Here is a 24,162-nt window from a genome sequence, read left to right as displayed (position 1 = left end):
GTGCCAGGTTGGTTGGGATGGACAGGCAGCAGGAATGGGCTGGATGGGCACAATAACCCTGTGGGAAGCTGGTCTTGGTAGGAGAGCTTTGCTTTATCCAGGTTCACCTTCACACCTGTCTGTGGAGCTCCTCCCTCTCCTTCCAGCCTGCTTCTGATCCAGGCTGGAAAGCCACCAGTCTTGCACCCTGTACATCAGCCTGCTGTCCTGAAAACCTTCTCCTGCTCCTTCTCTCTGTGTCCTGAGCTCTGGGAGAGGCTGCTTCCCCTTCCAGCCTGCCTTGTCTCGGAGCTGTGGCCCCTGGAGCTGTCCCAGGACCATCCCCTCTGTAGATCCTGGGGCATCAGAAGTGCTGCTGGGTCTTGGAGCACTTTGCAGAGTCACAGGGGGTGAGGAATGCCCTCAGATGCCTTTTTGTGTGTTGGGTGATGCTGAGCGAGGAGAGGAGGAAACCAGCTCCTCAGGGTGTACCAGGGAATCCAGGACAGCCTGTGTGCTGGTCTGGTAACCATGGACAGGGATGTGTCCCCAGCCTTGGAAGCAGCAGTTTGGTTGAAATCAAAATGCTTCCATGGGGTGAAGCTGGTTTGCACCAGGGGAAATAATGAGAACCAGTAAAAAGGATAGAAGCTTTGAAAGCATCCAAATTTGATGGTGTATGCAATAAGAAGGTTTGAAAGCCATCTTTTAAATCCGGTGCTATTTTCCTGTGGTGGATGTGATATAACAAGCAAAACTGAAATGAAGTGTGTCTGCTGTGTTAGAGTAGGTAGTTTTCACCAGATAAAATGACTCTTTTTCTTTCTTCTCTCCCCCTTCTTGGCACTTTTTGCCCCCAGCAGATCTCTCCTGCCCTTTGCCCAGCTACCACCTTACACCTTGGGCAGGCAGTGTGTGTTATTAAAGATCTTGCAGGGATAATTTCTCACTCTTCTCCCGCTGAGTTGTGCTCCAGGCTCTCGAGCTGGACCTTTGGAGTGTTGTTTCCCTTTTCCCAGCACTGTGGCCGGGGTGCTGCAGTGTACCCTGCCTGCTTCCCGCCCCAGTGCCTGCTTCCAGCCCCCTGCCAAAACTCACTCGGCTCACCTGTGACTGTCGTGACTTTGTTTCAGTCACTTTGTCTGTGTTGCTCATGCAGGGAGCAGTTAGTGTTGCTCAGAGGGTTTATTAGCCTTGGAGCCGTCACCTATTTCCTACTTGTTATTCCAGGTATTTAATTTGCTTCTCGAGAGCTGGAGCTTGTTTTCCCTATGGTTCCCTCTGAAGGGAGGTGGTTTTTCACCTTCTGCCTCGGAGAGGGGGGTGATGGAGAGGGCTTTGGTGTGCCTGGGGCTGTGGTTGAGTCTCAGAGCTGGGCTCTGAGCTGGTGCTGTCCCTTGCTGGGATTTTTGGGTGACTGCAGCTCACCAAGAGCAAAAGCTGTAACCTGAATTAATGTTTTAATTATGCTGCTCTCTTCCCCAAGGGCTGTTCTCTTTGTTTGGAATTTGTTAAGCTCTTGCAAACGATCTTGTGTTTTCCCTGCTCCCCTCACCGTGCAGCTCATCCCAGGATGAGCTGGGGTGAGGTGATGAAAAGAAAAGCTGCAGCTGCTTTGATGGCTCAAATATGTATTTTACTAATAAAGGCTTACACTGTGAATGAAATGCCCAGCAGCAGGAGCAGAGTCAAAGCGAGGATTTAAATGCTTGAAAAAAAAATCAGGTTGGAGAGGGAGCAACTGACGGTGTTTTCATCTGCCTCTGTTATTCCTCAGTTCCCTTAATAATTCAGGAGGGATTATTTTTTTCCTATATTGAATAGAGCAGACTTGGCAAATAAGTGGAATGTGGCTCCTGGAGCTACAGAGTAAGTACTGAGCCTTGACAGTTCTCCTTTCTGGGTGATATTGGATTCTTGCTATGAGAAAACACAAGTGCCCTACACCAGGAATTGATCACCCTGTCTTGCAGCACATTATTATTATTATTGCTATATGGGATTGCATGGGGAAATGTTTCCATCTGCCCAGGTGATGCTGCTTTGCTGTGATGGGCTAACTCCCACCGGCGTGTTGGGGTGGGAATAACCTCCCCATCCCCTGCTTTGACCTCTCTGAAGCTGGGCTGGGTGGATGTGGCCCCAGACAGAGGTGCTGCCTGTGTGATTCTGGCACCTTGGTGCACATTCTGCCCCTGTCAAATCACCCAGGCTGCCGGTGGCTATGGCCGTGCATCACTGTGAGGAGAAGACAAATCACCTCCCTTGGGCCATGCATGGTTCTCAGCACAATGAATAAAACCTGTCTTGGAGTGCTTAATGTGTTTCCAACAGGCTGGAGGGTGTGGGTGACTTGAAAAGGTCTCCTTGCGTGTTGGTTGCATTAAATGTCTTTGGGTTTTTAATCCATTCTCTCACCTTGTTTTGGGGTGGATCTGTAGTTTCGTGGATTCAAAGGTTGAATGCTTCAGGCTCTGGGCTGCTCCTGCTGTTTCCTTCAGCTAAGGAATGTAAACATTGCACTGGGATATAGAAATGTGTGAGGCTTTTAGTTTGTCATCGAAAAAAATTAGCTGAGAAACACTAGCTTCTTGTCTTAACTCTTAGCTTCTTGTTTTGACTTTTTCAGGTCTGTTTTCTGAAACTGAGGACAAGGAGGGAGGGCTGGGAGGGACTTCTGGTCCAGCCCTGTTTTGGTTGTGGAGCATTTTACTCTGTGGAGCATTTACTCAGTGATGCTTGGTGGAGCTGAGGATGCTGTTGCTTCTGTTTCATCTTCTGAATGTCAAATAACTGCATTTCTCATCTCTTCTCCAAACTCATGTTTTTCCACACCATGCTTCTTTTCTGGATTCTTCAGTAAAACAGCAGCTTGCTCTGTGTGTTTTTTCCTGAATCCTCAGTGGCTGGGGCTGCTTTGGGAATTGTCAGGCACTGCTGCTCCTCTAGTTCTGAGCCAGGACTGCATCTCCATGGCACAGTGCCTTGGGCTGGGCCAGCCTTTCTCCTGGAGTGAGCTGAATTTTCCCTGATTTCCTGCCTGCAGCCCCCAGGGTTTTCTAAACAACCAAAGCATCATGATGTTTGCAGGGTCCCTCGGGCACTCTGTGGTGGATTGGGATGGCACCGTGTTTTTAGCTCTGTAGTGGGACCTGGGGCTGAGCTTAGGTTGTGCTGGGAGTGAAGGGATCACTGCCTGACACTTTCCTGCATGGAAAACTTGTGGCTGGGTCAGAGCTGACCCTGGGGATGCTGAGGAACCCATGCAGGTTGGGCTGGGGGGTTGAACTGCTCGTTCCCTGCTATGCACCATGAGAGCAGGCACCTGGCACGGGAGGTGTCCGAGCTCTCTGCATCAGCCTGCTGGGATTCAGTGCCCCTGTGGGAACCAGCAACAAAGGTGAAACCAGGCCAGTCCTGTTGGGTTTAGGGTGAACTCTCATCCCTGCCACTCCTCGTTAGGCCCCATTAGGTGACAGCCTGGTGGCTGCACACCTCTTACTCTCCCAAGGCTGTGTGGAACCAGCCTGTGCTTCCATGCCCTGCTTTGGACCTGGGGGTGCAAGTGCAGGTTTTACTTCTTAAATAACGAGCTGCTGCAGGGGATGCTGAATTTGATGGCAGCAGTGACAGACCCTGGTTATTGCTGTTGTCCTTTTGTCCACAATATGTTGTTATGGAAGTGGGTTTCCCCCCTCCTCTTCCTTTTGACTTAATTTGGCACAGGGGAATTTCTGGGAGGCTGCTTCTACTACATTTTTTTTTCCTTTGCTACAGTAGCTTTAGAAATTTATCACTGCTCTGATTTAGGGCTTTTTTTTTTCTATTATTATTTTTTTTTCCTCCTGGCATATGGAAATAGCAAGCTTGGAAAAAATGCAATCCGTTAGCCGTTTCAAGCAGGCTCCACATACACGGGCCTCCATGTCTCACAGCAGGCAGAGATTTTTAGAAACACTCAGTACTGGCCTCGTGTTACAGCTCCTGTGGGATGTGGAAAGCACCCAAACCTCTTTTAGAGATGCATTGCTTGGTGTGTAGCATCCTCAGCCAAGGCTTATTTTGGGGGTTAGGCTGTGTGGTGAGGTCTGTGCGGTGATGCTTTGGTTTCCACGTGGGGTGGGAAAGCCTGGAGGTGAAGGGATCTTGACCCAGAGGTGTTGGCTCAGCTCCTGGCAGTTTGCTGGGGCAGTGTGGGACACCCTTGGCTCTTGGAAGTGAGGTGAATACCTGGGATCCCCAGCAGGCTATGGGTGATTGCACACTTTGGCTGCAAAGAACCTTGAACCACTGTGGATTACTCTTGCTTCCAGAAAGCTTCTCCAGAAGGGTACATTGGGTGCCAAGGTTTTGTTGAGTCTTGTGCCTCCTGGCACTGCAAGGATGCTGACAACTCGGGAAGCTCTTTGCAGGTGGCTTGACGCCTTCCTTGGGCACTCACTGGTGCTAAAAGCTTTCCTGCTGAGCTTCTGGGGCCAGGTTTTCTCTGCAAAACAAACCTGAGCATGGTAGACATGAGCCAAGATGCAGCCTGTGTGTGCAAGGCTGAGGATCCATCCCGAGGATGTGCCTGGGAGGTGGGAAATACATGAGGGATCTGCTCTGGTCTGTATTGGGCTGGCTCATGGGTAGGAGTAGTTTTGTCTTAAAGGTGCCAGTGCTTTGGCTCAAGGGTGTTTTTGGAGGAGATGAGGCAGATTTAGGTTGTGCTTCCTCAATAAATTCTGGAACGGTTTGGGTTGGAAGGGACCTTAAAGATCATCCTGGTCTAGCACCCCCTGCCAAGGGGGGACACCTTCCATGAGACCAGGTTGCTCAAAGTGGCTTTGAATGCTTCCAGAGATGGGGCATTCACGAGCAGGGGAGGAGGGAAGAGCAAAGCTCTGGACACAAGGCCTGGTTCCTCCCTCTTGGCATGTTGGAGTTGTTCACTCACAGCAGAAAGGACCAGGACAGACCATTTGCCTTCACTTGTTTTGCTGGACCCATGGCTGCCCCATCCCTGGAAGTGTTCAAGGCCAGGCTGGACAGGGCTTGGAGCAACCTGGTGTCCCTGCCCATGGCACAGGGGCTGGAACAAGATCATCTCTAAGGTCCATCCCAGCCTAAACCATTTATTGAGTCTGATGGAGCCCCAGTGCAATGATGAGCTGAGTGTCCCTTGTGGCAGGGGTGATGACCTGAGCATTGCCTGTGGAGGGTGGCAGAGATGTGGGGCAGGGCTGTGAGCAGCTCTTGGAGCTGGGGAGGCCACAAACTCAGTCCTGGCAGCCACTGCTTTAGGGGAAACCTTGGTTTTTCTGGAGATGCCTGGTTCTGGCTGTAGTGCTGACCCTGTGGACCCTGTGCCAGGTACTCTCTGAGATGGGGGATCCTATCTGGGTGCTCACAGACTTTGAGCACACCCTGTTTTCAGCTTGGGACTGTGACAAATTGCTGGCCTTGTTATTAGGGACTGTCCAGCCCGTTTCAGGCAGAGGGAAGGGTGTAAAACCCAGGAACACGTGAGTGTAGTATTCCCAAATGGTTCTGTGCTGGTGTGTGACAGAGTTTTAATGCACCCCAGGCAGATCCACAGACCCTGGAGGAAGACTGGAGCCCTCACGAGTGGTTCAGCTGGAACTGCCACACAAACAGGGCTCAAAGCAGGAAAATGACCTGGTTTAAACCTGAAATATTGGATGGCAGTCATGTATCAGTGCCAGTCGGGGAATGGTGAATGTGTCAGCCTGGTCCCTTCTGGGATGGATGGATGGGTTTTGGTTGCTGCCACTTTGAGCTGTGCTGATGGGGGCTGGGGGCCCTGAAGGATGATTGCTTGGTTCTCCCCAGCTCAAACATGCTGCTGGTGCTCTGAATCCTGCCAGCAGACGGTGGATGGCTGGCATGGGGAAAATCAGTGGTGTGAAGCTATTTAGGAAGGAGTGAGTGGGCAAGAGGAGGGAGAGACGCTGCCAGAAATAGCCCTGCCTGCTTCCGAGCTGCCGAGGGGCTGCAAGCCAATGGGCCCTGCTGGTGTCCAGTGTGGGGGTGCTGGTGAGCAGGGAGCTGTGCTGGACACCTGGGCAGTGCCAGCTGGCCGTGCCACGCTGCAGGAGAACCCCCCTGGTTGTGTCACCCACAGGCTGGGTGACATACGCCGTCAGTCTCGCGCTGCCGGGCCCCAGCCATCCTGGAGATGTCTGAAAGTTCCAGATGGCAGCTCCCTGGTGTAAAAAGAGCTGTGTGTGTGTGGCCTGTGGAGGAGCCTCGTCTGGAGGAGCCTTTCCTTCCCAGAGTTGGAGAGGGGTGGATGGGGGGCTATCAGTGAGCAACCACTGCAGTGTGAGGGCTGATGTTTGCAAATACAGTGAAGTCCAAGGGCACGTGCTACTGCAAAAGGGCCAATTCTGTGATGGATTTAGGAACTGGTTGAGCTGTGGGGCATCGTTTCAGATGGAGCTGGTGAGTGGAGCAGTCAGCTTGGGTCAGAGCAAAGCTCTTTCTAGCTCTGTGTCTGGACTGGCTGCTCAGCCAGGGCTGTGGAGAGTGTTGGGCTGGACTGATGCATGTCTTATATAAAGACTGGTGTAAGAAATGGGACGTGCATTGCTCTTTTCCTGCTGGATCTTCCCAGGCTCCAGCCTGGAGCTTAGGGCTAGACTGTTATTCCTGGCTGTGCCTGCCCTCCTCTGCTCCACGAATTAGTCTCAGCCTTAATTTGAGCTCATTTGCACCATGCTTAAGTGTCCCACAAAGCAGCTCTCTGGCAGGAAGGTTGCTGTGGCACAAATTATTCCGAGAAATGTGCTTCAGAGGGATGGAACAGAGCAGAGATGAAATAATGCCACAAAGAGGAGAAGGAGGGAAGGCAGTCACGGCTCGGTGCCAGCGATTGTAGTGAGCAGATAAAAGGAGGGAAAGCGGTGCTGGATGAGCTCTTGTTGAAAGAAGAAACATTTAGAGGAGGAGAGGGAGCCCAAGGATGAGACAGTGGCTTTGGTCCAAAGGGAGGTGCTGGAATTGCTGGCTGTAAGGGAAGCAAGGCAGATGGTGGGCGATCGGCACCGCTGTGGCTGCGGTTTGGAGCAGGAATGGCGTTGGAGCTGGGGGCAAAGCTGTGCTGCTGGAGGGAGAAGAGACCACTGATGGTGGCTGAGGTCCAGCTGGGTGTGTCTGAAAGAGCAGTGCCTCCAAATGCCGTGTTCCATGCCTGTCCTCTTGCCCAGATGTTTCCAGAAGCACAGACCCTTCACTCGGCCTCTTAGCAAAGCACCTGGCTCGTGGCCAGGCTGGCTTAGACCACAGCCCTCTGCAGGGTCCAGCCTTTGACAGCCAAGAGGAAGCAGCCAGGCTTTCCTGAGGGATTTGGTGGTGTCCCCTGAGCAGGAGAGGGGCCCCTGGGATTTCCTGCATTAAGCAGGAGGTGAGAATTGGGTGCTTACTGAGCCAGGTTATTGGTCCTGGTGGAAGAAGCAGGATTGCTGAAATGTTCTTTTGAGCCCCACAATAACATTTATTTGTTTTGTTCCTATCTCCCAAAGTGTAGGAGAAACTGGGCTCAGAGGATGAGTTCTGGGGGTGTGCAGCAGCTTGGAGAGGATGGCAGGAACAGGGAAGGATGTGGAATAGAAGGAAGGGAAGGGACTGGTCCAGGCTATTGACCCTAAGCAGCAGAGTGTCCTGGGACATGCTTTCCTGGCCAGTAGGGAAGTTGGTTGCTTGCTGAAGGATCATCAGGGCCTGATTTGTGCATATCTGATGCTGCCAGGGCAAGAAATTGCTTTTTATTGTCCATTTGTCCCAACCCTGCTCAAACCAGGATAAGGCAAATCCACTTGGTTCTCTTGGTGCATGAGGTAAACAGGGAACGGTTGTAGAAGGCCTAGGGGAAGAAGCAAAAGGAAAATCTGCTTTTCCTCCTCTAAGGTGGAATCAGGAAGGTTTTACTGTGTTTACCAGGGATTTTGGGCTCTGCTCTGTCCTAATGCTTGTGGCTGTAGCTGCTGGTGAGGACCCTGCAGAGCAGGATGCTTAGCATGTGCTCTCCATGGAATTCTGGAATGGTTTGGGTTGGAAGGGACCTTAAAGATCATCTTGGTCCAGCCCCCCTGCCATGGGGGGACACCTCCCATGAGACCAGGTTGCTCAAAGTGGCTTTGAACACTTCCAGGGATTCACAATTTCTTCTGGGCAGTCTGTGTCTCACCACCCTCACTGGGAGGAATTTCTTCCCCACAGCATGGCAAGCCAAACTTACCCTTTATCCCCTTCCCTTCTTCACCGTGCAATTTGTGCAAGAGATTGTCTTCCTTTTTGCACAAACAATGAGACCTTTTCAGCAAGTCTTTGTGCATAATGGAAGCAGAAGTCAAAGAGGAATAAAGCCTGCTGTCGCTCACCTTCACAGCATCCCTTTGTTTTCCCCTCTCAGGGGTGCTGTGACTCCTTTTGCCAGGAATCTGCTGTTTCCAGGATGGAATAATTACCTGTGCAGGTCTATTAAGCACTGACACACGTTGTGGTTCGTGAGTCACCTCAGCCAAGGCACTGTTGGAAACGAGAGCTTGTTTTCCCTGCCTTTGCCAGGTTAAACATCGATTCTGTGGCCACGGGATGCCATCCCCCTGTGATGCTGGGTGTCCTTCCTGCCCCAAGCCAGCTCCTGGCTAAGGCAGGTGTTTTTGGAGAAGCCATAAGCTGGAGCATGAAGCCAGGACTGGAATAAGTGCTGGAGATGCCCGGGATGCAGCAGGGACAACTCTGTGGGGAGCCCAGGGTCTTAAAATCACCTCTCCTGTGAGAGCTGCCTGAGAGTGCCAGGGTTGTTCAGCCTGGAGAAGGGAAGGCTCTGGGGAGACCTTAGATCCCCTTCCAGTGCTAAAAGAGGCTACAAGAGATCCAGAGAGGGACTTTTAAGAGCACAAAATAATAGGAGAAGTGGGAAAGGCTTTGCATTGACAGAGGATGGGGTTAGATAGGGTGTTTGGAAAAAGCTCTTCTTCCCATTGCAGGGTAGTTTGAACTAGATGGGCTCTAAGGTCTCTTCCAAGCCAAATCATTCTGGGATCCTGGGACCACCTATGTTGACATGGGTGAACAAACTTTTCCCAGGGCAGTGCACAGGAGAACTGAATGCTTCACTCATGGCTCCCCATTTTCCCTTCTCTATCTGCATCAAATCCTCTTTACGTCTGTGGTTTCAAGCTGACCTGATGTCCCTCAGCAACAGCAGCAATGCCCTGCTCTCAGCTCCTTCCTGCAGGCTGCCTCCTCCCAGGTGCTCCTCAGTGAGGAGCCAGGGCTGGCTGCCTTCTGCCAGCAGTGCTTCCCAGAGGCTGCTCTATTTATTTTTAAAAGCATTTTCTCTCTCTGTTGCACAGCAACTTCCAACACACCCTGGCTCGTGCAAGCAGCTCCTGCTGCTCTCCATATCTTGGCAATTCTTCAGCTGCTTTAGGGCTTGGGGACATGGGGACTGATGCTGAGCTCTCTTGTCCCCTTTGGAATGTGCCAGCTCAGGCTGAATTAGCAGGCTTGGCAGTGCTGCTTCCCATATTCCCATTCCTTGGGTGTGAGAGCAGCCGAGGTGTGATGTGCAGAGCCAGTGCTGCTGCTGTGCACTAAAAAATAAATGCAGATTTATGCTGTCCTTGGGGTGGTGGGGCTCTGTCCACTGCATGCACTGGCTCTTGGATCACCAAATATCCAGGAAATGGTGGCCTGGGCTGTGGAGATGCCACTCTCCCTGTGTGTGTGGCTGGGCAAGGGCACAGTCCCATGAGCCTGGGGCTGTTTCCATGCCTGTGCTTGACCTCGGCTGTGTGCCATGTGTTGGGGCACTACAGCGAGCCCAGGAGGGCTGCTCTGCCTTTCCAAGGAGAATCTCCTCATGGTGGGAGTAGAGGGAGAAGGGCAGCACAGTTCCACAGGGGTGACAGCCTGTACTCTTATGCAGGAGCAGAGCTAATTCCTGGAGGGTGGCCTGGAAATTATCTTAAGGAGTCCTGGCTGTGCCCTTCTTTGGAAAGCAAACTCCTAAGGGCGCGCTCCCTGGCTGTGCTCAGCTGGGCTCTGGACACTGCAGGAGCACGGATCCCTCTGGCTTCCCACCCTGGATTATTCCTGTTGCCAGGCTTGGTCCCTGCTGTTTGCAGAGCTGCTCCCACTGGAGCAATCCCTCTCTCCTGCTGGGTGGAAGAGCTTGTACGTGGAAGGGGAACGCTGAGCTGTGTCAGGCATCGTCCCTTCTTCCCCAGTCCTGCCCACGGCGGATGGCACACGCCCCCCCAGGTCTGTCTGTGCACCTTTGCTCCGCTCTCCTGGGGATTTGGGATGCTGGAGTTGGGGGTGGCAGGGTGTAAGTGTGGTGGGTGTGTGATGAGGGGTGTCTTGCCTTGAGCTGCAGAGCCCTGCCTGCCCTGCAGGGAGAAGGGTTGAAATGAGACTGTCTCAAAGGTGGTGCTGCAAGAAGTTTGGGTTGTTGGGATGGGTGTTCCCAATCACTGTGCCTGGTTCTGTCCCAGTGCCAGGCCCGACAGCCTCATTTCATCCAGCAGGGATGTGCCTGCCCATGCTCTGGAAGCATCCTCAGAGCTGGGGATTGCTGCTTGCAGCAGTCCTGGGTTCAGGGTCCTGCTGTCTCTGTCTCTCCTGGCTCTCTGTGCTGGAGAAGTGCTGAGTTCTTTCACATACATTTATATAAATAGTTGGTGGTGTTGTTTAACAGTTGCTCTTAAAGGAGAGACGAGATGATTTCATGTTTTGGTGTTCCTGAAGCTGATCCCGCTGGGAGTGGTGCAATGTAGGAGGGCTCCTGTGCTCGGGCTGTGCTACCCGAGGTGAGCCCCTGTATCTCCTGGGGGCTCCATCTGGGCTTAGCTTTTCCTGGGAAGCAGAAGTGGTGCTGAGCCCCAAGGAATGGAGTCTGCTGCTGGAGCATTGCTCCAGCTGCGATAACCCTGTCCTGGCAGAACAAAAGCTGTTTGCCAGACAAAAGGATGTCTGATGTCTGCTGCTACTGCTTCTCCCGACCTGAAGCAGCTCCTGGGTGTTCTGAGCTCTGCTCTTCCCTTCATCTGATCTTTGCAGGTGTTCCAAGGGTCTTTGTTGTGCTGTTTTGGTACCAAGACAGCCCAAAAATTAGTGTGTAATATATGAGTGGATGATGAGAAAATGATGTTTTTTGAGCCAAGTGGCCTTTTTTTGATTCCGCTATGTCCCTCTGCTCTCGACACACACTGGCACATGTGATGCTACCTTTCCTGACTCTCCCATTTTGCTACATTTATCCTGACCCTTTAATCTACACCTTTTGCTGTGTGTAGGACTAAATCTGTGCAAGGAGCCTTTGCCTGTAAACATCTTTCTTTCTTTCCTTCCCACCTTGTTTAAGTCCCTCTGCTAGTGGCATACCAAGCTCCCAAGCCTGGAATGCAGCCCTAGCTCTCACTGGGTCCCAAGGATGCTGGGAATAGCTCTTTCCCAGCAGAGCCTCTGCAAATCTGCCAATGCTGGGGGCTTTGGGAGGGGGGTTTAATCCCACAAACTTTCACCCAGTATCAAATGACTCGACTAAAATTAACCCACCCACCAGCTGGCTCCCACAGCCAGGGTGCTGCACAGCCCCAGATGGGCTGGAGCACCTGGGGGGCCCAGAGCTGACCCAGGCAGGGCTTACCCACCCCAGCATCCATGTCACTGCGAGGGGAAGTGCACGTGGCAGGAGAGGAAAAGGCCACGAGGATGAATCAGCCTCTCTCACAGCCCATCTGTCTCTGTTTGGAAGGGCCCCACGCTGAAATTCTTCTGAGCGCTCGGAGGTTTGGTGCTTTGCTTTTCCATGCTGCTGAGCTCCCCTTCCCCCTTGGAGCAGGGACTGGTAACTAGCAGCTCAGGGCAAGCATGGCTCACTGGAGAAAGGCTCTTGATTGTCCTGGAAGCCAAGTGGCCCCCTGAGCTGGGGAGAAGCAGGTCAGCGAATCAGAGGGAAGGGGTGGCAGGGGCTGGATTTGGAGCATCCCTGTGCCTTGGGAAGGGTGGAACCAGGCCAAAATATCCCAGCATGGGAGACCAGCCAAGCTGGGGAGGAGACATCTCCTGTGGGCTGGTAAAGTGGAGAATCCTTGCCTGACTCGGGGTGTGCCCAAGGTGCTTGGGAGCAGCATCCTGGATGTGCTTTTGTATATGTATCAATAGCATCGTATATGTTTTTCATCTGTATATATATTTAACAGCTTCTTGCTCTCATGCTGCTGCCACAATCATCCTCCAAATCCCCAGGGAAGGCTGCTGAACCACGCTTGGAGGGCTCCAGCAGCTTTGTTGCCTGTGGAATACACCACAGGCAGGGTTTGTCCGTGCTGCCCTCTCTGGGAAGGGATCTCTGCTGCCCTGCTCTCCCGGGCTTGTGGCAGTGTTAGAGCTCAGCATTGCAGAGCTGCCTGGGGAGCATCAGCCCTGTGCACCGGCACAGCATTAAACCTTTTGCTTTAACTCCGGGGGTTTTGGTAAAAGTTGTTCAGATAATGGAAGCAAAGAGCTCACCCAGTGCTTTAAGAGCTGAATGTAGTTATTATGGTAATACATCGTTACTCGGCTAAAGGCTTGATTGCTGCCATTGTAACACAAACACACGCGCAGAAAACCCCTAAAAGGAATTTCCTCTTCGGAGGGCAGCGCTGCTGCTGGGAACCTGCTCCTCCCTGCAGCTCTTTATTAGTTAATCAGCTGCCTGAGGGGGGAAAAATGAAGCACGGTGTGAGATCTCAGGGTCTCCTGCCTGCTGGGGCTGTGTTCCCTGCCTGGGGTTCAGATAACAGAGTTGGGTCTCTTGGGAATGCTGTAGAGAGGATGTGTGTGTATTTCTTCTTCCATCACTTGTGCTCTGCTGCTTGAAATGCCTTTTCTCAGTGGTTTGTGGGGTGGGCATGCTGCCCTTGTGTCCCATTTCAGCCCACGCTGATGTACAGACCAAGGGGTCAGGACTGCTCGCCGTTCTGCCCCTGTTTGGCTGTGTAAATTCCACGTGGGAGAGGAAGGAAGAGATGCCCAGCTGCGATGGGGATCACAGAGATGTGACCCAGATGGTGTGACCTCCAGCTGTGCCAACACAGCTGGGTGACCCGTGTCCTCAACCGTGACCTGGGCTGAGCAGGGAGCGCCACGCTGCTCCCAGCCCCTGTGCGGGTCAAAGCACAAGTGCCAATGTATTTGTAGCTGAATATGCCCTCTCTAATTCGGTTTGGCTGCTCTCAGTGCCCTGTGGCCGTGGTTTTATCCAGATGATTTCTCCACAGCAGGAGCAAACAGTGAATTTCCTGACTTTTACTGCGTTTAGAATGAAGTTGGAGCGGTGAGAGCTTCTAGAGGCTTCATTTTAATGTACTGAGAGCCTGCTCTGTGTCATAGTGCAGCAGTTCCTTGGTCTCAGGTATCAAATACAGACCAATGTCCCATTGCTGGCAGTGACATCCCTATTCCTGGGATGTTCCAGGGTTGGCAGGGGCTGTCCCATGTCCCTGCTGCATCCCAGTCACACCACCAGAGGTACAGACAGTGAGCATCAGCAGGATCACCTGTGGGAAACCACGTGTGGGACTATGGGGGGTCAATACAGGTGGATATTCTGGGTTTTTTTTTGCTATTTTTAACCCTGATTGTCATTAGTGGAGGTGTGAAGTCATCTTCTGGCCAGCTATTAACAGAGAGCTGTTTGGCAACCTGTGTTTATTCCCAGGAAAGGGCTGGCTTGCAGCTGGAAAGGCTCAGAGGCACTGAAACCTGAAGGGAACCTACAAGAAAAATGGAGAGGAGCTATTTATGAGGGCCTGGGGTGTCAGGACAAAGGGGAGTGGCTTCACACTGGCAGAGTAGGTTTAGGTTAGATATTAGGAAAACATTATGCCCTATGAAGGTAGTGAGGCCCTGGCACAGGCTGCCCAGAGAAGCTGTGGCTGTCCCATCCCTGGGAGTGTCCAAGGCCAGGTTGGACAGGGCTTGGAGCAGCCTGGGATAGTGGAAGGTATCCCTGCCTTTGTCAGGGGAGTTGGAACAAGATGAATTTAAAGACTTTTTCCAACCCAGGCCATTTTGTGACACACAGAGAGACAAGTTCTGTGTTACTAAGAAAATCCAGGCTTGAGGCAGGGCTGCTGGATGGCTCCACGGTCCTGGCTCTGGCCATGCCTTTTCCCACCAACAGAGGCAGGGCTGGCATTTAAACAGCAGAAGCCAAATTGCATGAGCCAATGTGGTGTTTTTCCCCATTAATTCCGGTTTGGGGTAAAAATAAAGTGTTTGTTTTCAGTGTGTGAGGAGGGGTCCAAAGGCCAGAAGAGGGGCAGATGCCCTGGTGCCAGATGCTCTGTACCTGCCATGTGGTATCCCTCGAGCACCCTCGTTAGTGTGAAACCTCGTCAGCTTTCCTTAACAAAATGTTCTGGCATCCTCCCTTCTCTCCTTGTCACTTCTCCAGAGGGAACGTGGCTTGTTCTGCTGGCAGCGTGAGCCCTGTTTGCTTGGGCGGAGGCAGAGCTAATTATTTCTGTTAATTTCCGCAAACTTTCTCTCTGTTTTGTTTGAGGGCTCTGCCTGAGCTTTTCCACTTGCTCCCAAGCCTGGGAGTCAACTGGAGTGGGAGATGCACTGGGGGGCATCAGCAGAGCCAGCGTCTGTGTGGATGCTGGACCTCCCCTTGGGATTTATCCTCATTTGCTCTTGGCTAATTGTCCCTAGGCATGGCTGAAACCTGGAGTGTTCATGCTGGGTGTGCATGAAATCCTCCTGTACTTGCCAAGGAAGTGCTTAGGAAAGGAACAGGGCTAATGGCTGTTTAAAAAAATATAAAAAGATGAGACAAACAGAAGCTAAACAAAACATAGCCAAACAAAAAACCAAACCAAAAAGCTCACCAACCACAGGAAAAAGAAAACCAGAACAACAAAAAGCCCCCCAAACCCAAGGAAACCTGGAGTTAAACTTTAAGGGCGGGGGGGGGGGTTGAAAATGAGCAGAGCAATATGAAAAGGAAAAGCAGAAGTTGGTGAAAATTAGATATGATGAAGGTGTCCAGAACTGACTTGAAGAAGTAATTAATGCTCCTAAAAAAAGTCGCATGGGTAAGCAAAGTAGTGGAGTGAAGGATCTGTTTATAGCTCTCAGTGGGAGCAGCCAAACTTGTCTTATCAATGTGCTAATTAATTTGCTGAGGCTCTTGCTGGCAGTTGCCTTTTTCTTTCTGGAGAGCTTGCCAAGGGCTGAGTATCCCCTGAGCTGGACTGGTTTAAATTTGAGGGTTAATTTGAGTGACTTCTATTTACAGGGCAGCACCATGGACCTGAAGGAAATATGTTCCCCAGGGCCCTCCATCCATTCCCCTCATGAGGAATGTCAGGCTTGTTTTGACTGGGATGGAGGCCATGCTCCATGTTGTTATTTCCTCCCCCCCACCCCCATATTAAATTTATTTTTGCTTCTGGTGTGGTGTTCCCCAGCCTTTATCCCATCCTCTCTTCTCACCTTCCTGTTTGTTCTGGAGGTGTCTCCAAACGATGCCCTGGGAAGGGGTTCAGATGATGATGTGCTCAGTTTGCTGCATGACTGGGGGATTTAGCTCCTTTTCCTTGCTGGGTTGCTTTCTCCTGCATTAGGGGTGGAGTAAGGAAGGGAGTAATGGCCTTGGCTGCCTTCTGCTTTCTCTCATCCCCTTTTTCACCTTCATCGTGGGCAAACACTGGATGGGGAGTTTCTGGGAAATCAAAACCTTTCCTGCAGCAGAAACATGTTGAACAGAGCTTTTCCAACACAAAAATAAAGCATTTCACTATGGCTTTGGGTGTAGTCTTGGACACGAGCATGTCCTGTCTGTAGAGCACCGCCTACTTTGCTCGGTGTGGTGTTCCTGGCACTGTTCCCATGCCTTTGACTCCCATGTGCAGCTCCCAGCTCAAACCCACGCTGGTATTTCCCCATCCCTCTCCTGATGTGCTGCCTGTCTCTGGGGCTGCCTGGCTGTCCCTTGAGGGTGGGGCTGGAGGAGGATCTGGATGCTCCAGCCAGGGGTTTCCCATAGGGAACAACCAAATGGAAGGAGCCTGGGGTGGTTTGATCCAGATGTCCCAAATCTTTTCCCATCTCATCAAGCTGTGCTGCTCCAGGGAGGGCTGGCTGCAGGTTCAAGGGGTTCATATTGGGAAGGATGAGGGAGGCAGGAGGTGCTGCACCTTGCCCTAACTTTGGGGATCCAGTGATGTGTGATCTATGAGAGTGAACAGCTCAACAAACTGAGGAGAAACAGGACTTTTGGTTGATGTGGGAGGAAAGGAGGGAGTCATGGGGCAAACAGAGCAAACCCCTGAGCCTCCCTGTGTCTTGTCCCCTTGCAGAGTGATGAGCCACAGCAGCAGCCGCCATGCTGGGATTCGGGACGTGCTCCATGGGCACCCCGGTGCCGGGGAGGGGGGCTGAGCTGGACGCCGCCTCCTCCCGCTGCATCCTGGCCCTGCCCGAGGAGGAGACGTGGCGCCAGCACCGCCTGGGCCTCATGCAGAGCACCCAGTCCTGCAACCTGCTGGAGCCCGAGAGCCTGGCCCAGGCCCTGGTGTCCCGCGCCGCCTCCTTCGATGCGCTCTACGATTCCCGCTCCCGGGATGGCGACGCGGACGCGGGCAGCGCCGTGGAGCTGGGGCTGGGCCAGCTGGTGGCCGTGAGCCCCGACGTGATCAAGCGGCGGCGAGGCGGCCTCATCGAGCAGAGGGACATCATCAAGGCACACCAGGCGCACAAGATGCAGAGCACGCCCCAGGCGCGGAGGAAGGAGTGGGAGTAAGTACCGGAGAGCCCCCAGGCCAGGTGGGAGCGGGAGCCTTCCCTGTCCTCTGTGGGGCTGGGGGAGGTGAAAGGAATGCCAGGAGACCTGCTCCTTTGTAAGGCCTTTATTGAAGGGCAGCTCTGGGTGGGGAAACCAAGAGGTCGCGCACAGCACCACTGTTCCCACTGGATGACACCAAGGAGAAGGAATTCAGCATTCCCAGACAACAGAGCTGGGGCTTCCATCCTCGTGAGAGTCCCTAGGAAAACATTGCTGCTCTTGGCCTAGGGGTGTCATACCAGCTGAGTGCTGCTCATGGTGACAAGGCGAAAAAGCTCTGGTTGGTGATTTCATCTTCTCCACTGTTTTCTCAACCTGGGAGTACCATTTTTCAGTCTTAGATGTCTATCTGGCTCGTTGTTTTTGGGGGTTTTTACCACTGAATGTTGTTCCATGAGCTGTCACACTCCATTTTAGAGGGAGTAGCAGAGGTAGGTGTGGGTACTGGGACAGGGAAGGGACAAACAGCTAGGAGCATTAACAATTTACAAAGACATAAAACATTAACAACAAATAGTCAGCGAAAACAACAATTATGGTCAATTGGGTAGACTCACATCAACACAAACAACAATTGGGTGGACATCTTGCAGAGAGAAACTTTTGTCTGGGAATTTATTCCCCGCAGGAGGGACTGGGGGTGTCCTGTTGGCTCCCTGTGGAGCGGCCAGGGCTGGCTGTGCTCCATCCCCTGGCAGTGCTGAGTTGGGCTGCATGGCTCTGAGCTGGAGGGTGGCATCTTGTGGGAATGGTGTGTCCCCAAATTGTGGGGTGATAGGGGAGAGTGCATGGAGAGGAAAGTTGGAAGCTCCCTGGTTTGGAAGTCCTTAAGGCAGTGTCCCTTGACTGTATCTGGGTATTTAGACGCATTTGGGGCTGTTGACTTTCTGCTTTTGCTGTGGCTTGACCCAGCTGTGAGGGGATTATCTGTAGGTATGGTGGTTGGGGACATTTTTTATGGGAGTTGGCAGTGCTGAGCTAATGGTTGGACTTGATCTTAGAGGTCTTTTCCAACCTCATTGATTCCTTTATTTGTATTTAATTCTAAAAAGTGTCCAAGTCTTCCTGAATCAGAGCAAACTGAGACATTATCAAACATGAGAAAACACAAGTGTTTGACAGAGCTAGAACCCACCGGTTTTATTTATTATTTTTCTTTAATTAACTCATTCTCATAATTTGGTGCTGTGAGAAAAGCCCAGCTCCAAGTCCTGGATCAGTCTCTCTCACCCAACACTTGCTATGTGTTTCAGTCCCACATTTAAATTACAAGCTTCCCCTCCCTGTGTCTGCTCAGCAAGCAGCAAGATTTTCTGGGATAAGTGTTGCAGCACATCCTACCCTGCTATCACTGGTCTGGAGCAGTTCCCTGCCTGCAGAATTGATTTGGGGAATAATGTTTAATAGAACACCCGAAGGAGAGGGGGGCCCCTGTATTAATTAGATGTGGCACGTTGCTTTGGCAAGATCTAGGTCAGCTCTCTGCTCGTGTGAGGCTGGTAGGGTTTCTTTGGGTTGGTTTCCATGATAAAACTCGAGATGACGCTGAGGCTGCTCCTGCTTTTTTTGGAGAGCAGCCCATGGCTGGGGCAGGCTCCCCCTGGCCCTCTCAGCTCTGTGCTCGTCCCTCTGTGCCCAGGGAACCTCCTGGCCAGCGACTCAGGCAGCTTTGCAGGGGAAATGAGTTGCCATATGGGCTCGGCAGGCGCTCGGTGCCTCGTTATCTCTGGCAGCCCACTGGGGATGCCAGATGAATAAATCATGGCGGGGCAGGAAGCAGAGGGGTGGCCTCGTTAATTGTCGGCTGGAGGAGCGCTAATTGATGCCTGCAGCTCCACAGCTCTGCTTGGTGGCAGGGAGGTGAAGCTGGCGCCCTTCCTGCTCCTGGTGGTGGGATGTGTCCCCCCAGCTGCCCTCAGCTCCATCCAGCAGCTGCTCAAAGCCCGATATTTCTGTCTTTAATGCAGTGCTGCCATCCCAGTGTGGTTTAGCAGGATGTTTCCCCAGGCTGGAAGGGTCCTGTCTTTGCATTTCCCAGCTCCTGGGTGATTTGGTTTGTCACTTCATCCCGCTTTGCGGTGGTTTTCTGGGAAGCCTCTGATGCTGGGGAGGACAATGGGCTCTGGCCCTTGGGCTTTGCAGACCACATGTCCCACTGAGGACCAGAGAGCCCCACTCCCTGCCTCTGTCAGGCCCCTTCTGGGAAGCTGGGGAGCACCAAGGGGCTTGATCTGCTCCTTTCCTAGACTTCTGCGCCTTGATACCCCATCAACCTGCAAAACCCACGTGCCAGAGCTTCCTGCTTTAACATCAGACTCAAACATCAGGAGAAGAGGGACTTTTGATAAGGGCATGCAGTGGCAGGATGGGGGAGAATGGCTTTAAACTGAAAGTGAGTGGGTTTAAGGTTAAGAATTCTTGACTGTGAGGACGGGGACAGGTTGCCCAGAGAAGCTATGGCTGTCACATCCCTGGAACCATTCAAGGCCAGGTTGGATGGGGCTTGGAGTAACCTGGTCAAGTGGAAAGGGGCCCTGCCCATGGCAGGGAGGCTGAAACAAGATGATCTTTAGGGTCCCTTCCAATCCAAACCATTCTGTCCTGGAACAAACCATCAGTGTTCTCTGAAAAGCTTTGGTGAGGCACAGGTAGGTGTGCAGAACTAGTAACCCCAGTAGCACAGATGGGAGAAAAACCAAATTAATTTCCTTATGTGTAATTTTATTAGTAATAATGCAATTTCCCTGTGATTTCATTTTCAGAAGGGCTCATCTCACATGCCTTGGATCACCCTGAGGGCTTTCACTGGGGCAGTCTGACTCTGGTTAGCAATGAGGGGGGGTTATTCTCCCATAGCTCCAGCCCTGTGGTGGGCATTAAATAGGACATGGGGACCATGGAAAATGTCTGAGTAGATGTGGACTGTGGCTGAGTGGTCTGCAGGGTGGTGGGCACAGCGAAAGATGCTGCATATGCCTCTGTTCTGCTGCCTGAGCCCTCTGTTCCCCTGGAACAGCCCTGTCTTTGCAGATGTGGCATTCCTGGTGTGCAGCCAGATGTTGTTTAGCTACTCTCCATCTGGTTTGCTCTGAGGGTACTGAAGAAAGGCTTTTTTTGTGCTCACCAGTTCTGGCAGGTCTGACCCTCACTAAACCTCCACCTCTGCTGCCTTTTGCCAGTGAAACAACTCCACAAGTAGAATAAGAAGGGTGAAAGGATCTTTTCCCTGTTTTTTTTTGTTTGTTTGTTTGTTTTTTTTCCAAGAGGAAACTGAGGCAGAAAACAGAAACACAAAGTGCTTGTGCCAGTGGCTTTGGGGAGGATTAACTTTATGGTGAAAAATGAATGTGCCAGCCCACCTTGCTCTTGTCTGAGGGACTTCTGCCCAGGGCAGACACTAAATCCTGTTTTTCCAGAGTCCTATCTTGCTGCCCTGTCCTCCATCCACATGTTGGGGTCAGGGATAGAGGTATCTGGAGAGATCTGCAGAGCTCCAAGGTTGAATCACTGCTGTCTTTGCTCCAGATGCATCCTTTGGATAATGTCGAGTTTAGAGACAGCTTAAAAGAAAAACTCCTTGTCAAAATAAGCAAACAGGGAACCTCCTGTGGCTTCTCCAGGAGGAGCAACTGCTTCCTTAGCTGATGGTAAGGACAGGCAGAGCCACACAGGGAGCACATCCCAGAAAAACTTCAGGCTGAATTTGAATCACACAGGACCCAACCCTGCTTTGCGTGGCCGAAACCCACATGTGCATGGGAATTTGTTAAGCTCAGCTTCTGCAATTCGGGGAATGCAAGTTGTGCCCTCATTTTGGGATGATATTTATGGCCAGGATGCATGGAAATGCCTGATTCCAGGCAGATGTTGGGCAGGGAATGGAGGAGATTGAGCAGCAGGCTTGTGACACAGTGTGAAGGTGGGATGCTGCAATTTGAGCACCTGAGTGATGGGTGGAGGGTCTGAGTGTAATGTAAGGATAATGAAAGTAAAAGTGATGTCCTGCCTTGGAGCATCTTAATTCGTGTCTCTGGTGCTGTGAATTTGCAAGGTCTCCTTTTCTTGGGAACCTAGGGAGCTCCCAGGAGAAGGCCTTGCCAGCTCCTGGTGCAGGGAGCTCTGTGCTGCTGTCTGGCTCACCCGAGGGGAGCCTCTGGGGCTGGAGCGCTCCTGCAGCTCTGCTCGGCACGGTTGGATGGGAAGCAGGGAGAGAACAGAACAGGCTGCAAACGCACAGGGTGCTGCTCACAGATCTCTTTTTACGACTTGGCAGCCTCTGTGTGGTTATGTGCAAGCTCTGCATCCCAGATTACAAATGAAGCTGATTTTTTTTTTTTTTTTTAAATTTTTTTACTGGTGCTGAATGAGACAAAGGGCCCTTTTGGTGCCAGCTCCATCACTGCCTCCCAGCATATTCCCCAGTACCATCTGGGTCTGTCTTTCTCCACCATGGGCTCCTCTTCAGACGTCTGTTGCCATGACCCCAGGGCTTTGGGAGGGCTGGGAAATAGGCTTGGGGCAGCTCAGGCAGCTGGCAGGAGCTCTGGGGGCTCTGCAAGTCAAAGCCCTGAGATCTCGGTGGCAGGTGATGATGCTGGGAATTATGTACCTGGGAGGATCCTTCCTATAGATCCTTCCATGCCCCCAAGTCTTCTACAACTCCTTGCAAAGCAATTAACTTCTCTGAGCCTAATGAGCATCTCTTTGTTATCGTGGCTCTGCCTGCTCGTGTTTTACCCTGCATGAGGAGCAATGCAGGCAGTGAAAAGGACTGTGGATGTGCTAAGCCTGGCAATGGGTGCACTGAAATATGGCTTTTGTCATGGCACCTTGCCTTGAGCAGCAGAAAAACATCTCTCCAAAAGGAATCTGCCCTGAACCTCCCTGTGCTCTCCCTGCTTCCCTTCAGTGCAGATCAAGGTTTGCATCCTGGGGTGGAGTTTGTTTTCTGACCTGGCATGAACTCGAGTTCCGCTGAATATCCTGGCAACAGCATGGAAATAGCAGCATCCTTCACTGAATTTCCTCAAAGCCTGGGTTTCTGGCACACCCTGCAGGAATTCCCTGAGTTAATTCCAGTGACTGCAGAGCCTCCCAAGGGCTGCCAGAGGGGTGGGCACTCGGGAACAGTCCGAGCTTTCCTGCATGGCTGAGCCAGTGCAGGCTCAGAAGTGGCTCCAGGGAGCTCTGTAGGAGCTGGCCATGGAAGGACAGGGTGGTTCCCAGGAGATGCCTCCTCTCAGTAGCTGCTGCCTTGGGTTGTGCCACTGCATCCTGGCAGCTCCTGCTGCCCTCACTGCAATCTCACCTGCAGGTTGGGAAGCTTTGTTAGCACATCTTGGAGCAGTGTTCAAACCATGGTCTGTACTTTCCAGGAACCAGCCTTTGCAAAGAGCTTTCCCCTTAGCCTGGGGCTGGCTGTGCCTCAGAAACAGAATTATTGTGAGGTAGAGAACCTCAAGCAGGGTCACCTAGGGCAGGCTCCACAGTCCTCCAAGTTTCTCCCAGTAGCATAGCCAGGTGGGTTTTGAAAATCTCCAAACATGGAGAGTCCACAGCCTCTCTGGGTAGCTTGACTCAAATGTTTAGCTCCCCTCACAGTGAAAAGCTGATTCTCCTGCACAGTTTAATGCAGTTTGTGCCTGTTGCCTCTAGTCCAGTCTCTGGGTACTACAGAGAGGAGCTGTGCCTCTCCCCCCATTGTCAGGTGCTCTGTGCATTGATCACATCCTGTGATGTGATCCATTGATCCCAGCTCCTGTTCTTCAGTCACCTCAGCTGAAGTTGCTGCAGTAGCCCATGCCCCCTCCTGGGGGGCACAGCACCCCGGATGTGTCCCCAGGGCTAAATTAAGGGGACAGGCCACCTTGCCAACCCACTGGCTTTGCTAACACACCCAGGGGGCTGCTGGCCCACTTTTTTCCAGAGCACAGTGCTGGTGGCCACCAGGTCCTTTGGGGCTGTCCCTGCCCAGCCCCTTCCCAGCCACTGCTGGGTTTGCTCTTCCCCAAGTGCAGGGCTTGGTGTTTCCCGTGGAGTGAGCTCTGTGCTGCTCCTCTGCTGTTCCTCCAGGCTGCTGAAGTCCCTCTGGATGGCAGCACAGCCCTCTGCTTCAGCACTCCCTGGTTTTTAGCATCTCCCTGCACTGGCGGAGCAGGATTCGGTGCAGCCTGCCGGCACTGAAACTTCTGATATTTCCTGCTCCTTTGCATCCTTGTCCTTTCTCTCCCCAGGAATAATTCAACCACTTCCCCTCTCCCAGGCAGTCCCAGCTGTCCCTGTGTGGTTCTGATGGGAGGCTGGCTGCTTCTGGGAAGTGTTTGTGACAGAGGTGCTTTCCAGCCTCTCCAGTTTGTAGGGTTAATGCTATTTACTACTCTCAATTTCTTAGGTGTAGTACTTGCCTTGCCCCTCCCACCCTCACACACTGTTTGTATTTCAGGGATGACAGTGTAATAGGCTAATTCAGGGACCTCAGAAGGTATCGAGTTTGATCAGACAATCACTTATTGTTCATTTAGCTCAACATTTTCCATTTTAGAATATAGAGGATATCTGACTGCACCCTCCCAAAATGGCATTTTCTCCACTGAGGGTGGTGAGGCCCTGGCACAGGCTGTTCAGAGCAGTTGTGGATGTCCCATCCCTGAAGTTGTCCAAAGCCAGCCTTGGAGCAGCATGGTCTGGTGGAAGGTGTCCCTGCCCATGGCAGGGGGTTGGAACAAGATGATCTTTGAGGTTCCTTACAGCACAAACCATCCCATGATCCTGCAAAACTTCAGGAAGCTCCCTGAGGTTGTACTAAAGCAGCTTTCAAATGCTCTGGTGCTTATGCCAGCCGTGGGGAAGGAGGTCAGTGGGGCACTGTCCTTCCCAAAACTCACCTGAAAGAGCTGGCATTGTCCCACCTTCCCTGGATGATGCCAACCAGTTTGTTTGGTGGGAAGGAGCTTTCCTGCAAGCTTGGAGCACACCACCACGGTGGGTGATGCTGTGGTGAAACCTGTGTCATCTCCACGAGCTCTGCTGCAAATCCCAGCTCCTTTATTTGTCATCACAGGAGTTGCTTTTCCCCCCACCTCTCCACAGCTCGTGAGACAGTACCTGACACACTCTAACTGCCTTTTCTGTGCATTTTCTGGGGTGGAATTAAGCCTAAAAATTCTTCAATGGGTTTTTTCCCATTGAGGAATCTCGGGAGCCATGCTCAGCCTTGGCTGCTGAGGGTGTTTTCCTTCACGGAGGCTGCTGAGCTGCCGCCCGCCTGTCGCTGCAGCAAGGGGGACGTTTTTTCACACCTCCCAGCACTCAGAGAGAGGTTTTGCTCTTTGGCC

At 52.2% G+C, this 24,162-nt stretch overlaps 1 protein-coding gene across 3 annotated transcripts in view; it reads left to right on the top strand.

Moving 5' to 3' along the window:
• The window catches only part of CACNA1E (calcium voltage-gated channel subunit alpha1 E), a 125,497-nt gene that overhangs the window by 5,383 nt on the left and 95,952 nt on the right, over positions 1–24,162 (top strand). For all 3 annotated transcript variants that reach the window (XM_033067814.2, XM_042779580.1, XM_033067816.2), the window contains exon 2: positions 16,344–16,782. In XM_033067814.2, the coding sequence (XP_032923705.1) occupies positions 16,370–16,782 (413 nt within the window). In that variant the 5' untranslated portion in view covers positions 16,344–16,369. The remainder of the gene's footprint in view (positions 1–16,343; positions 16,783–24,162) is intronic.

The sequence above is a fragment of the Catharus ustulatus genome, chromosome 9 (assembly GCF_009819885.2).
Source record: "Catharus ustulatus isolate bCatUst1 chromosome 9, bCatUst1.pri.v2, whole genome shotgun sequence".
Taxonomy (NCBI): domain Eukaryota; kingdom Metazoa; phylum Chordata; class Aves; order Passeriformes; family Turdidae; genus Catharus; species Catharus ustulatus.
This window is presented reverse-complemented; position numbering and strand designations above follow the sequence as displayed.